At 35.1% G+C, this 13,616-nt stretch overlaps 2 protein-coding genes across 12 annotated transcripts in view; one reads left to right on the top strand and one right to left on the bottom strand.

Moving 5' to 3' along the window:
- Positions 1-5,356, bottom strand: part of vti1a (vesicle transport through interaction with t-SNAREs 1A) — a 104,738-nt gene extending 99,382 nt beyond the window's left edge. For 5 of the 9 annotated variants that reach the window (XM_034031362.3, XM_034031357.3, XM_034031358.3 and 2 more), the window contains exons 1-4: positions 5,130-5,356; positions 4,131-4,157; positions 2,910-2,968; positions 2,527-2,637 (exon numbers count right to left, since the gene is read on the bottom strand). In XM_034031362.3, the coding sequence (XP_033887253.2) occupies positions 2,527-2,637; positions 2,910-2,968; positions 4,131-4,157; positions 5,130-5,223 (291 nt within the window). In that variant the 5' untranslated portion in view covers positions 5,224-5,356. The remainder of the gene's footprint in view (positions 1-2,526; positions 2,638-2,909; positions 2,969-4,130; positions 4,158-5,129) is intronic. The other 4 variants (XM_034031363.3, XM_034031359.3, XM_034031364.3 and 1 more) reach the window with 1 other exon arrangement.
- Positions 5,357-5,442: 86 nt separating this feature from the next.
- On the top strand, positions 5,443-13,593 carry zdhhc6 (zinc finger DHHC-type palmitoyltransferase 6). Of its 3 annotated transcripts, none has more exons than XM_034031354.3 (11): positions 5,443-5,583; positions 6,728-7,233; positions 8,414-8,505; positions 9,126-9,285; positions 9,554-9,715; positions 10,141-10,194; positions 10,404-10,571; positions 11,565-11,606; positions 11,909-12,054; positions 12,465-12,511; positions 13,267-13,593. In XM_034031354.3, the coding sequence occupies exons 2-11, from the start codon at positions 6,967-6,969 to the stop codon at positions 13,368-13,370; spliced, it is 1,242 nt and encodes a 413-aa protein (XP_033887245.2). In that variant the 5' UTR covers positions 5,443-5,583; positions 6,728-6,966; the 3' UTR covers positions 13,371-13,593. The 3 variants fall into 3 exon arrangements, with proteins under 3 accessions (XP_033887245.2, XP_058841280.1, XP_033887244.2); XM_058985297.1 differs by having other exon boundaries at positions 5,496-5,628; XM_034031353.3 differs by lacking the exon at positions 5,443-5,583 and adding an exon at positions 5,647-5,917.
- The last annotated feature ends 23 nt before the right edge of the window (positions 13,594-13,616 follow it).

Below are 13,616 nucleotides of genomic sequence, written 5' to 3'. Positions count from 1 at the left end.
GCAAGCAAGGCTACCATTAGTGTGCAAAATATATATAAAAGCTATTATTTCACCTTTTTACAAAAAAAACTTAAATACATTTGATGTGAACAAAATACATTGACATACATGTAGTATTACCAAAATAACATAGAAACTGCAACTAAATTACTAACTAATCTTAAGAGATTGATATTTACTGTAGATCTGGTACATTTGGGGGGCCATTATCTACCAATGTCCCCTGGTTTGTCAGTCATATTCAGGTGTTGCATTAAAATAACAAATGTACTCCATAAACATCAGTAACTTAAAACAATAATAGTATAAGCAGTATCTAAACCCTGTGCATACAATACATACTGTATCCCAATTCCTGCACTTAAGAGGGTAGTATATAAGATATAAAGGGTTAATGGGTTTTTTACAGTAGTTTTATTGCAAGCTCTTGTTACACAGTCAGCAATTTATGTCGCCCAAACTATTTATTAATATTATGTCATCTGCATATTCCTAGAATGTGGCTACAGAGTGGAGCTGTCACTAAGCTTTAAGGCCGTGTCAGTTTCTCCTTGGATTTAAACAGCGGTTTTCATTTAAAATTGCAGTGTGCCTGGAAAGTTGGCAATCTCTTGTCAGGAGCTCCATGGATAAGTTAAGTAAGGGTTCTGTTTAACTGTCAAAATAAAATAAAGCTATCAAAACAATTGTGTCTAGGACACAGAAATGAGACGCTGGAACCTATCAGCTCATTTGTCACATGTCTGTGAACCAGAAAAAAATAAAAAAAACTCTTATATGCAAGGCTTGAAATTAGGGACAGTTCCCTTAACTCTTCCCATGCCAGATTTCTACTCCTCCAGAAACATGCTGCGTTCAGCCAACATTGTAATTTTACAATGGTACATGCATGTTACATGCAATTCATTTAAAAAGGGGTGGATCATTTTCCTAGCTATGCATTTACTACATTTGATGTGCTACTGGTCCAGAATGATGGTAAAGCCAATCTCTGTATTTAAAACCCAATATTGTTTAGCCAGAAATCCAGGTCAGGCAGGCTCACAGAGATTACAGACTGACCATCGGACCTGGGGTCAATTAGATATTTTTGTTCAGTTCCAATTATGCTGCAGTAATTCAATTATAATTACAGACGGCAGGCCTGGAGATCGGCTGCAGACTCCATTAGATCTTTGATTAATCCTTCTTCAGTTTTATCACACTGATATTAGTTAGGGAGATCCTTTGTGGGGGGTGGTTTTTGTGGAGGGTGGTTTGGGGAGGGGGGAGGGCTAATGTAAAACTTGGGGAATTATTGTATTGTATTTAAAAATTATATGTTTTTGTATTGTCCCCAATAAACATTTGATCACAAATATATATATATATATATATTATATATATATATATATATATATATATATATATATATATATATATATATATATATATATATATATATATATATATATATAACATGTATACAAAAAAGTAACAAACACAACTATACACATTAACATGTTTACTCTAACATGCTTACTCTTTATTCTAAATAACCACAGGGACAAATCAGAAACATGCTACGTTACTTTTATTTTTTCAAGTAAATGAGGTCACTAAAAGGTCTGAAAATATGATAATAATGATCGCTCAATGTAAAACACCACATGAAATTGTGGATGACTAAACTTGGAAACGTGTGTAATTGAACTGTAATTAATCAATTATATGTTATAATTACAATTACAACTACAATTACACAGTGCCACTGTTCAACTACATTTATAATGGCATTGTAATTGCAATGGATTACAAATTACACAGTGCCACTGTTCAACTACATTTATAATGGCATTGTAATTGCAATGGATTACAAATTACACAGTGCCACTGTTCAACTACATTTATAATGGCATTGTAATTGCAATGGATTACAAATTACACAATTACAAGTGCAGTTAAGCCCAGGTCTGCTGACCACTGACATTTAGAGAGTTCTAAAAAGCAGACAATGTCTTATGTTCATTGTGTTCAGTTTCTACACAGCTCTCATTTTGTTGTGCACATGTTATACAGGATCTAGTTGCACCATTGTAACAAATAAAGATCCTGTATGCAGAAATAAAGCATTTCTGCTACGTCAGCCCAAGAGAAATCTGAACAGGCTGCTAACCTTAGCTAGTGGAAAAACTTGTGGTGCTCAGTTTCACAAAATCGACATTTTTTAAAATGCACGCTGATGCTCGGTTTGAAAAGTGGCTGTTTGTTATTTATTTTGAAGGTATTGTACAAAATACACTGATATGGCTCGGGTGCAACAGAGGAGCTGAGAGGTTAACCTAGATGAAGAAATGACAAGACACTTGTGTGTATTTCAATGTGCAATGGGTTGACTACGTTGGAATATACATATCATATCATATATAACTAAACAGTAACATCTAGTGGTGGTACAGGAGTAATACTGGCATGAAATAATTCATCACTAAATATGGTACCTAAGGTTGTTATGATTAAGCAGGCACAAATACACAAGGGACTCACAAAATCCTTCTCAAGTTTCTCCAGCTCCTGTTTGTAGCTCTTAAGCCTGGTGCTGTGCATGCCTCGACTCTGGACTGGGATCTCCCGCACCTCAAGGTCCATCTGCTCCAGCTGGAAGATTTAAACAGAGGAAAATCTTTATTGAATTGCAGTGAATTGTATAGGCATTTCAGAGAAATAAGAAAATACATGTACTTTTAAATGAAATGTGTGTGGCATTCCTAATTAAACTGAGTTCAGGAAGGGCTGAACATGTCTTGTACAGTAACTTATTACAAACACTGTCTGTATGTTTTTACAGTCATGAAACTGAACTATTTCTCTTTAACTTTTATGGTTTCAGTTGCACAGTGAATGCATCTCAAAGTAGTTCAAATACATACTAGCTCTCTGGCTTCTTCTAGCTGCTTCTCAACACTTACAACCATGTTCTTTTTCTCATCTGAAAAAAAAGACAATTAACTATTAATCTCTAGATTGATTGCTGTATTCTGCAGCAACTGAACATGCTCTTCAATCATAAAACAGTCATAGCCCCCATAGCCCATAAACATCAAGGAACTTTATCATTCACCTACATTGGCATCCCTGCTTCAACAGGCACACATAGTTTAGTATCAGCTAAATCTGTTATTAGTGTAAATCTCAGAACAAAATCTGCACTCTTTATACTGTGACATAAAAGCCAATGACATTAACAAACCCTGCAGAATGGCATGCATAACCGTAACATGCTTTTAAACAGTAGTGAAATCAGTAGCTTTACTTTAATTTACAGTATTACAACAATAGCTTCAGTAATCCATAAATCAAAGTAAACCACACTGGTGTAGAGGCATTACCATACATACTTGCCTGAGAAGTGTTGGGTTAGCCTGTTTTGTTTCCCCAACCCCTCTATGCTGTAATATCACCCAGCCTTGGGAAAGGTGGGGTTTAACTTTGGACAGCATTTATGCCCAACAAGGTATGAGATTTGATCACTTTTTGAACCCACATTTTTTAATCCCCCACTATTGGACAAAATGGATGGGTGATTCAAGCATACTGCTGAAAGTGCCCCTTACCTGTTTTAAAAAAAAGATTGATAATAAACTAAATGAGCTTAAAATCTCCAAATAAACAGCAGATCAAATAGGTTATGAGAAAATGGGGAAGTCTGCAAAAATCCAGAGCTTTATTATCAAACATTTAGGCTACCCAACATAAGTTAGCAAGCTTTAGAAATCAGGCCCGTAAGTTTAAACAAAGTTAATTGGAAACATACTGATTGATGTGCACACTATAAAAATATTTATTTTCCATAGGACATGATTACTTATTTGGTGTACAAAATGTGTCTAGCGTCCAAGATTCCCTATCACTGAATATGTGTAACACACCACGTTGAATTTCGTGAGGTCTCTAGTTAGCTTTGTTTCAATAGCACTTTTGACCTCTAAATACTGCAATTTGCTGGTTGGTCTTTTATCACATTGGCCTACAGATCTCAGTGGTTCATGCTTTGTGGGTTTCACAAACTCAGACATTTTCAAATGAGTAACACTAATCTGGATTCTATACACATATGAACAGCATGAGTGCAATAAACAGAAATGCATTACCTTCTGGGTCATTTCCATCAGAGCAGACTGTGGACAAATTCAAAACCTGACTGTAAAGGCTTTGAATTAACACTGTTTTCAGTCTTGTAAAATGGTATAGCAGTTAAAAAAAAAAAAAAAAAAAGTAATAGAGCTCTCAGAATGATACTCCATGGCACACCACATACCACAGTGTTTGATTACATTTTGTATTAGACTGCTTTTAATTTAATGGTTTAATTGTTCATTCATTATGTGTGTGTGTCTGTCTCTGTGTGATGAAAGCCCCTATAGAAATGTCAATTGCATTGTCCAGTCACCTTGCAGCAACCTGGATGCCTTACTGTACTTCCTGTACAATTACAACATGATCCTGACAGTTCTATTATTTTATGATTGGGCTTAGTTAATAAAACACATGCCTCTTAAAAGACTGAAGGGCTACACTGTCTCAGTTGTGTAACTGGACATACAGCACAGGTATCTTCAGAATGGTTTAATGTATTGTATCTGGTGATACAGAAATTTACCGGCTCACTTGTTCTCCTAAAACTGTTGCAGTCTTACACCACCCTGCTGAGTTAGACAGCAGCCTAAACAGAGTTACAAGCACGACTAGTTCAGCAGCTGTACAGCAAAAGTAAAGCTGTGAAATGAATAGAAAGAGCTCAAACAGAACTCCATTAAATGGATAAGGCGTTATGTGATCTGTAATCATCAATAACACCAACCAACAAGGGAGGACGTGAATACATACCTGCGTGTACTACAGCATTATCGTTCTACATTTGCTTATTACTGTGTTATTTTAAAGACACATACAGCTTGTTTTTTTATGTTTAAACTCACGATCAGAGTTTCCAGTTCTGTCTTAACCATCAATTCGTACACACATGCACTGCCAACTCACGTTTCGCTTATAACCTTGTTTTTTGCGATAATTATAATTTTGGTTGCGCAGATGTTCAGCTGTATTGTTGTTGTTGTTGAATAACAAGTCAATGCCCCCTGCTCCCTTACCTCCAGCCAATTTAGGAATCTTTACAATCCTGCTCGTTATTTCAGCTGTCAGGGTCCCGAAATCCTGCTCGTATGTCTCAAAATCAGATGACATTTTTTTGTTTGTTTGTTTGTTTGTTTGTTTTTAATCTCAAGATTAAATAAATAAGAACGAATCCAGAATTTACTTCTGTGACAGTACTTGTCACCGTCACTTCCTGATAGGTACACCACAATTCTCGTCCGATGTGAAACTGGAACTCTTACTAAGGGTCCACTGAATAAAGTAGCAAACCCACTGACAAAATGAAAATGTATTTGCAAACTACATGTGAATTATAAAGAAAACATGTATTTTTTTAAAAATGCTTTATATTAATTTTAAAACATATATCAGAATATTTTCGCGTGAGTAATATGATTGGTTTTAGTTGGCTGGGGCACCTACGGGAAGTACCAGCCACAACCAGAGGAGGTGGGTCGAATTTAAATAAACAGTTTGTGTTTCACAGAAAAAAAGGTAATAATTATTTACCGGCATTGATATATTGGTGTTGGAGAACGGTGTTTTTTTTTGTTTTTTTGTTTTTTTTTGTAAATTAACAGAACGTATTTGTATTTTACTGGTTCGTTTTTAGTTATTATTATTATTATTATTATTATTTTATTTTTTTTTGAGTGTGTACAGTCGTTGCATTTCCTGGTCAGCGCAAGGATTTATATAACCATTGGTCAGCGTTGGACTTCAGTTTGGTAATGGCTTCTTCCTCAAGAACAGTCAGGATAAGAACAAGGAAGGATTGACTAAGGTCCGGGAATACAACTTCACAAAAAAGCATTATAATAATTCAAGTAAAAATAAGACGAATAAAATGATCAAATTATATAAACCTTTCTTCTCTCGACAAGAATATCCACAATTTTACGATTATTATTATTGTTATTATTTTGTCATACATAGTGTTGACATATATACAGGCAAATTGATTGGTTCTTGTGGACAAAGACTGTGAACCATTTCATTTAATATTATTGTTTGAGATTAAATGTCGAGCAATCTTGCTGTTCATATTTAAATACATTTTTTTTTTTAAATGGCATTCTGTCTTAAATGTACAATATCAGAAAGGTGTGGTTAACATATGGAAATGTTACTGGCTTTCTATAGAGCAGCTGAAGCAATACTGACAATCCAACAGCGTTGTGTCAGTTCCTTTAGAACTCGTTTGTTTGTTTATTGTTGCTGAATTGAAAATGTACACAAACCAGGGGTTTGTAATTTGTGTTCTAGGCTTGTTATTGACTGTAGACATGTCACATACTACGGTTGATTCGGTACAAACTAGATACTACAATATTTTCGCTTCGAGTCTACCCAAACCAGCTTGCACAGGGGGAAAAAAACACCAACCCCTCCAGAAAGTGTACCTGTTCGAATTAGAGATGTCGTCTAATTTTAAATACAGTTTTGACAAGGTCACAAGGCAAATCTATCTGTTGTAGTAGTTTCTAATGTTTTACCAGAATTTGGCTTTCACATTGGATTACCAGAAATAGCTATGATCAGACCGATCTGTTTGTCAGACATTAACTTTTTTTTTTTTTTGTCTTCCTCCTAGATGGGACATATTCCTCTGACATAAGTAAACCAAGATTGTACGCATTTTGAAGAAGAAATTTTGATCCAAAAGATGCTTAAGCATTTTGTATTGGGATGCACTGAAGGACAACCTTGTCACATAACTTCTTATGCTACAGCTTCAATCTTGTGGGGAAAAATACAGCAACCGTCCCTTGGTCCCTAAAAGAAAAACTGATTTTACCCAGTTTTTTTTTTATTTATTCGATAACAATAAAAATGAACGTACTATCTTCACTTATCAGATTTGAAAATCTTCAAGAACTGAAGAGAGTGTGCCATTGGGGACCACTTATAGCCCTTACGGTGATAGCAGTATGCTCAACTATGGCCGTTCTAGACTCTGTGCTTTGGTACTGGCCTTTGGACACCACCGGGGGAAGCATTAATTTCATTATGTTGATAAACTGGACTGTTCTTATTCTTTACAACTACTTCAATGCAATGTTTGTTGGTCCTGGGTACATTCCTCTGGGGTGGAAACCGGTAAGAGTGGATGGGATTGGAAACGTGGGGGTCTTAATTTTATATTCCCGTATTTTAAGCAAATTTGAAATAGCTGGAACATATTCCTGGAAAAATTCGAATGAAATTAACAGGGATACTTAAAGATCAGACGTGGGGCTATGTTAACGATGTAACCACAATGTAGCACATGGCAGATAATGTTGTATTTTATTCAGTGGAGTTAAACCATTTGAGATCCATCATAAAAATATATATATATATCTATATATAGATATATATATAGATATATATATATATAAAGTTTGAGAAAAAGGAAAACTGCTGTGTACCAAAATGATCAATAAGAAAAAAGAAAAAAATTGATTTGTAATCAATTATTCCACCTTTTTAAGTACCTGAAATATCCTTTTCTTTTTTCTTATATATATATCTATATAGATATATATATAGATAGATAGATAGATAGATAGATATACTGTATATATATATATATATAATGTGTGTGTGTATATATATATATATATATATAATATATATATGCTTGTTACTGATCTTTGAAGTTGTTTCAACACATTTACACAATTTAAGGAACCAAGATATGCTAACAAACACTGGGATCAATGTTTTTTGTTTTTTTTTTAAAAGGAGTGGTAACTTTTTCAAAACATATAAAATATATATTTTCATTTTTAAGTGTGTATAAAGTAACTAGATGCATACAGTTTAATACACGCTTGGGGACACCCACAGGATGAGTGTGTGTGTAAATGATAATATAAAATAGGAAAACATTTTCAACCCTAGTAATCTTATTTGTCACTCCTAATGTTAATCCATCAAACGCAGAGTAAAATATTTAAATAATTAAATGGATCAAATTCCCAGAACACAAAAGCTGCATGTTCCTAATCACAGTGGTTCAAAAGCCAAACATAGGATTTGAAAGGCTTAGTTTGTGTATTTTTCAACCCATTTAAATTCAGTCAACATGAAGTCAAGCCCTTAAATCACAAGGGTTATTATCAAGTTTAATTTCTGTGATTACGATCTTTTAAAATCGGGGTATTTAACTATTTACCCATGTCTGCTCAGGATTATGAGGGTGTTTGTAAATAAATCTGTCATAACTAGTTTCACAAACCTAATCTTAAAACACCTGAAGTCTTAACCGTGCTGTTCTGCCTCTTTTTTTAAACAGGAAAGCTCAAAGGACTGCATGTGCCTGCAGTACTGTAGAGTGTGCCAGGGATTCAAGGCACCACGGTCACACCACTGCCGCAAGTGTAACAGGTACATATACATGAGCTGGCATTTCTTTCAATCAGTGCAGGTCATCTTAGAGTTGGAGTTATGCTGTTGTAATATTGGCTTTCTATGTATATACCACATTCCTAGTTTTACTTCATTTTAAATACAGAATTATAAATACAATTATTCAGATTTATCAATGTCATAAGTATCAGTTTTTCTTTCCATTAGCATTCAGAGCTGGGTACACAGATCCTGATGAGTACTAATTCTGTACCACCTTACTTAAGCTTAACATTAGGTCGTTCAAGGTGAATGCCAGTCAGGGTCTGTTAAATCAGTCTTACAAGTACTGTGTGTTCTGTTTTGCTCAGATTATATGCACAACACACTTCAAAGTGCACACTCAGTATGATACTGTAGTTGCATAATTTAAAAACCAATAGAAAAGGCATAATTATCAATTAGAAATATATAAATGATATACTCAGTATAATCTTAATGGGGGACTAGTTGTACCCTCCCCCCCACCCCCATTCACCTTGAGTGTTTTCAGTTACTGTAGTTTCTTAATATCCGTATCCGCACCCAATCCTGTGAATTTCCTGAGTGAGTTCCAAGACTATAGGGTTTCTAAAACGACTATTCTCTTGAATGTTTAGGTGTGTAATGAAGATGGACCATCACTGTCCATGGATCAATAACTGCTGTGGCCACCAGAACCATGCTTACTTCACCAGCTTTCTGATTTTGGCCCCCCTTGGCTGCATCCATGCTGCTATTATTTTCATTATGACTATGTACACGCAGCTTTACGACCGGGTAAGCAGTCATATTTCCATTACTAATATGCATTTCTGCTATGAGTTTGAATCTCCGTGATGAACTTTGACCTGCATCTGACCTGTGTAAACTGAAATGAAAAAAAGATTCAAGACACAAGTACAGAAAGGGATTATCTAGATTAACATGCTAGATTCCTTGCACCAGTGTGTGTGTGTGTGTGCATGTATATATATATATATATATATAAAAGTTGTTTTCTCTTTACACCAATTTTTGGCAATTGTTTTTTATGTTTAACTTGCAGATATCTTTTGGGTGGAGCTCTGTAAAGATTGATATGAGCGCTGTTAAAAGAGATCAACGCCCCATTATTCCCTTTGGGGTTTCTGCTTTTGCCATGTCTCTGTTTGCCTTAGGGTTGGCACTTGGCACAACCATAGCAGTCGGAATGCTGTTTTTCATTCAGGTACAGTAGATTTGTAACCACAAATTGAAATGAGGCCAAGTCATTGAAACAGGGTGTTAGCTAAACCCTCTTTGTTAATAGAACATGCTAATTAAGTAAAACAAGAGACACATCAAACTGTAAATATAGATGTCCATATGTACTTATTACATTCTGCTGTGTGAAACTTTATATTTATACACTAGTTTTTAGAATATTATGCTTACCCCATGCATGTTTGAGCATCCTTAGTCCTTGTGTACTCTTGTATACTACCCTGTCCAAAATCCCACTGTATACCGCAGTATATGGAGCACTATAATCTGTTTACTTAGCGCCTCATTATTAATGCACAACGTGTGATTAACATGCACAAATTCTCCTGAAGGTGTGCATTCTACTGCTTTTGTTTAATTGCTTTCCAAATAATTAATTATTGTCTACAGATGAAAGTGATCTTAAGAAACAGAACTTCAATTGAAGTTTGGATTGAGGAAAAGGTAAAATGTATTCCAAACATAATTTTTATTTTTGTATGTGTTTGTGAGGTATTTGGTCCTATTTAATGCTTTGTACTGGAAATCACAAAATGTGCTTTCGCAGAAATGACAAACGTAGGACATTTGTAAACTGTAATTGTTTTTATTTATATTCTGATGTGTTGAGGCACTGTTCTATAAATAACACTATCTATGAAATGTATCCACAGGCCAAAGACAGAATACAATATTACCAAATAGGAGAAGAATTTATTTTTCCGTACGACCTGGGAAGTAAATGGGAGAACTTTAAGCAGGTGTTTACCTGGTCTGGGATTCCAGAAGGAGATGGCATAGAGTGGCCTGTTCAAGAAAAATGTGACCAGTACACTTTAACAGTGAGTGCAAATGCCCTGCAATTCACCCTCTTTAACCATGAGCGCAAACGCCCTGCATCAAAGAAGATGCTATCAGTTGGATCTAATCAATAGAATTCATAAAGTGTTCATTGGCTATTTTTGGAAAAGTATTTTATTCAGTGATGAGTTTTACATAACATTGCATGTTTTCATTCTGTCATTGTGAGTTAATTCAGCAATCCAAAAGTTGAAGGTTGTCAATCTCATGAACATTCTGCAATGTATCAGTTTTTAAAAAACTGGGGGCCTTCACTATTCAAAGTGGCTACTTAACCTGTTTGGACCTGAAAAAGATATTTTGCTGCTATGGAAAATAAACATCATAGTTAAAACATAATGATATGCATTTTTTTCATACCTTTTTGCCTTCATATGGCAATTATTATTATTATTATTATTATTATTTATTTCTTAGCAGACGCCCTTATCCAGGGCGACTTACAATCGTAGGCAAAAACATTTCAAGCGTTACAATACAAGTAATACAATAAGAGCAAGAAATACAATAACTCTTGTTCAAGTAAATGCACTGCACAACCGGTAACATTTCTGTAATTATTTCTTTAGTTTGTAGGTTTTAATTTTCAGCAGAGATAAGGCTAAAACCATTCTTTCAAGCTGTGGAGATGTGATTTTGAGTTTACCTCAAGCTGGCGCTTTATTTTGGTTTCTGTTTATTTTAAGACCATATTATGTTTTATTATATATATATAATAAAATATATATATATGTGTGTGTATATGTGTGTGTGTGTGTGTGTGTGTATATATATATATATATATATATATATATATATATATATATATATATATATAATGCTATTTGTATGACAATCAACCTACTGCACGCTAGTGTGAATGAGTCACACCTGACACTATCATTATTTTTCTATATAGCTGTTCAGTGTCTGAAGTATTACATATTTAAAGTTGTCAAAGAGCTGACATATACTTTTCCTTTTGTTATTTGCAGATTGAGCAGCTGAAGCAGAAAGCTGATAAGAGAGTTAGAAGTGTAAGTCCATCATTGACTTAATCTGAACAGCAGAGGGCAATCAATGCATGTGCAATAGGTTAAATCTTAGTCGTGTATCAAAGTCTGTGTTTATAAGCTATCACTATCTGCCTACAGGCACTATACTGGCAAATGTTTAATGTAGCAAAGATTAAAATGTTTTAACAAGAGTCTGTGGATTCAAATGTTTGAGTAGAACTAATCTGGAATCAAATTCATCTTAGATCAAAGAGTGAAATTGTGGTCTTAAGAAAACACCCACTTTGAGCAGTAAGAGTTTAACATTGTTGTTTCTGTGACAGGTACAGTACCGTGTAATAGAGGATTACAGTGGTGCTTGTTGCCCTTTAAACAAAGGTGTGAAAACGTTCTTTACAACGCCCTGCACAGAAGAGCCTAGAATCAAACTGCGCAAAGGAGAGATGATCTTTGCCACCAGGGGGCTAAAGTAAGCCTAGTCATCACCCCTTGATATATTTACCACCTTATTCACACCCCTTCCTAAGCTGTTTCGTGGATCATTCAGTGTTGTGTTTAGCACCGTTTCAAAACCTCTCTGTTTTAAAAAGAGCTGAATACGCATTGGTAATTCTATCAGCAGGAAATCAATAATAAATCTCAAATTATTCTGAAATAAGTGATGTGTGGCTCACTGTATTTAAGAGGTTGGGAAATTGCAATGGGGACTGTTTCAGTGCTGTGTACTGAAACCTGAATTATCCCTTTGGTGTCTTTAATACTGCAGTTATTGTTATTTTAGTATTACTAAATACTGTATCTCCATATTGTTGTGCCAGTGTATGCATGCACATGTATGAAAGCCAAAGATATTTAATACATTTTGACTTGATTTCACAGGTGGTGGATGTATGGAGACAAAGTACTTGATGACGAACAAGTAAAAGGTACTTAAATAGTAAATAATCAATAGTTCAACTGTTTGAACTAGTATAACATTTTTGTTTTCTACTAATACAATGTTAATGTAAATCTATATATTAACATCTCATTGAGTCGTACTTACAGTGCAGTTAGTTGAATGTTTTACAATAGAGTATCCCAGATTCAGTCACTGGTTTGGTTATTAAGTCTTTCTAGGATACAGAGACAGTTTATTCTGGAACCATACAGTACAAAGCACTGACAATATGTGAGTGGGGTTAACACTTTGTGGTGCATTTCTTTGCCTAATGCAAGGCAGCAACATGCTTACATATTATGTAAATTAGATCAGCAATCCTGGTCTGTGGAATTGCGGCTCATTCCTGTCATAGAATCTGTATGAAGGAGTCACTGGAAGTGGGTTTACTGGGACCCTTTCACAAGGATCGGTCAAGGGATAGCCCACACATGCTCAATGGGGTGCATGCTTGTCTGTTCAGGGATCGGTCAAGGGATAGCCCACACATGCTCAATGGGGTGAATGCTTGTCTGTGCAGGGATCGGTCAAGGGATAGCCCACACATGCTCAATGGGGTGAATGCTTGTCTGTTCAGGGATCGGTCAAGGGATAGCCCACACATGCTCAATGGGGTGAATGCTTGTCTGTGCAGGGATCGGTTGAAGGATAGCCCACACGTGCTCAATGGGGTGCATGCTTGTCTCTTATTTATATTTGTAAATAAAACCCCTAACATTGTGTTTGTTTTATTGCTTTAAGCTGGAGTTCGCATTAGAGGCTGGTTCCCAAGAAGATGTGTTGAAAAATGCCTTTATGATACAGTCAACGATCTACCAGTGAATGAAGAGAAAAAAGATAGATAATTATATATATCGGGGTATATGTCATTGGGTGCTTTTGACAATTGTTCTTTCAACAGAACAAACCCTTACTTGAACCTGCTTTTTTCTTTTTTTTTTTTCTTTGGAATTATGCAATTTGTAAAAGCAGTGTTTTCGCATGCATTTCAATGTATCCTTTGTACGGTGCAAATACATTTTTTTTATTATATTTTGTAACACAACCCTACGTATTATGCCTTCAGATTTAAAAAAAATAAATCATATTGC

The sequence above is a fragment of the Acipenser ruthenus genome, chromosome 13, assembly GCF_902713425.1.
Source record: "Acipenser ruthenus chromosome 13, fAciRut3.2 maternal haplotype, whole genome shotgun sequence".
Lineage (NCBI taxonomy): Eukaryota > Metazoa > Chordata > Actinopteri > Acipenseriformes > Acipenseridae > Acipenser > Acipenser ruthenus.
The sequence above is the reverse complement of the archived record's forward strand: the minus strand, read 5'-3'. Positions and strand labels throughout refer to the sequence as shown.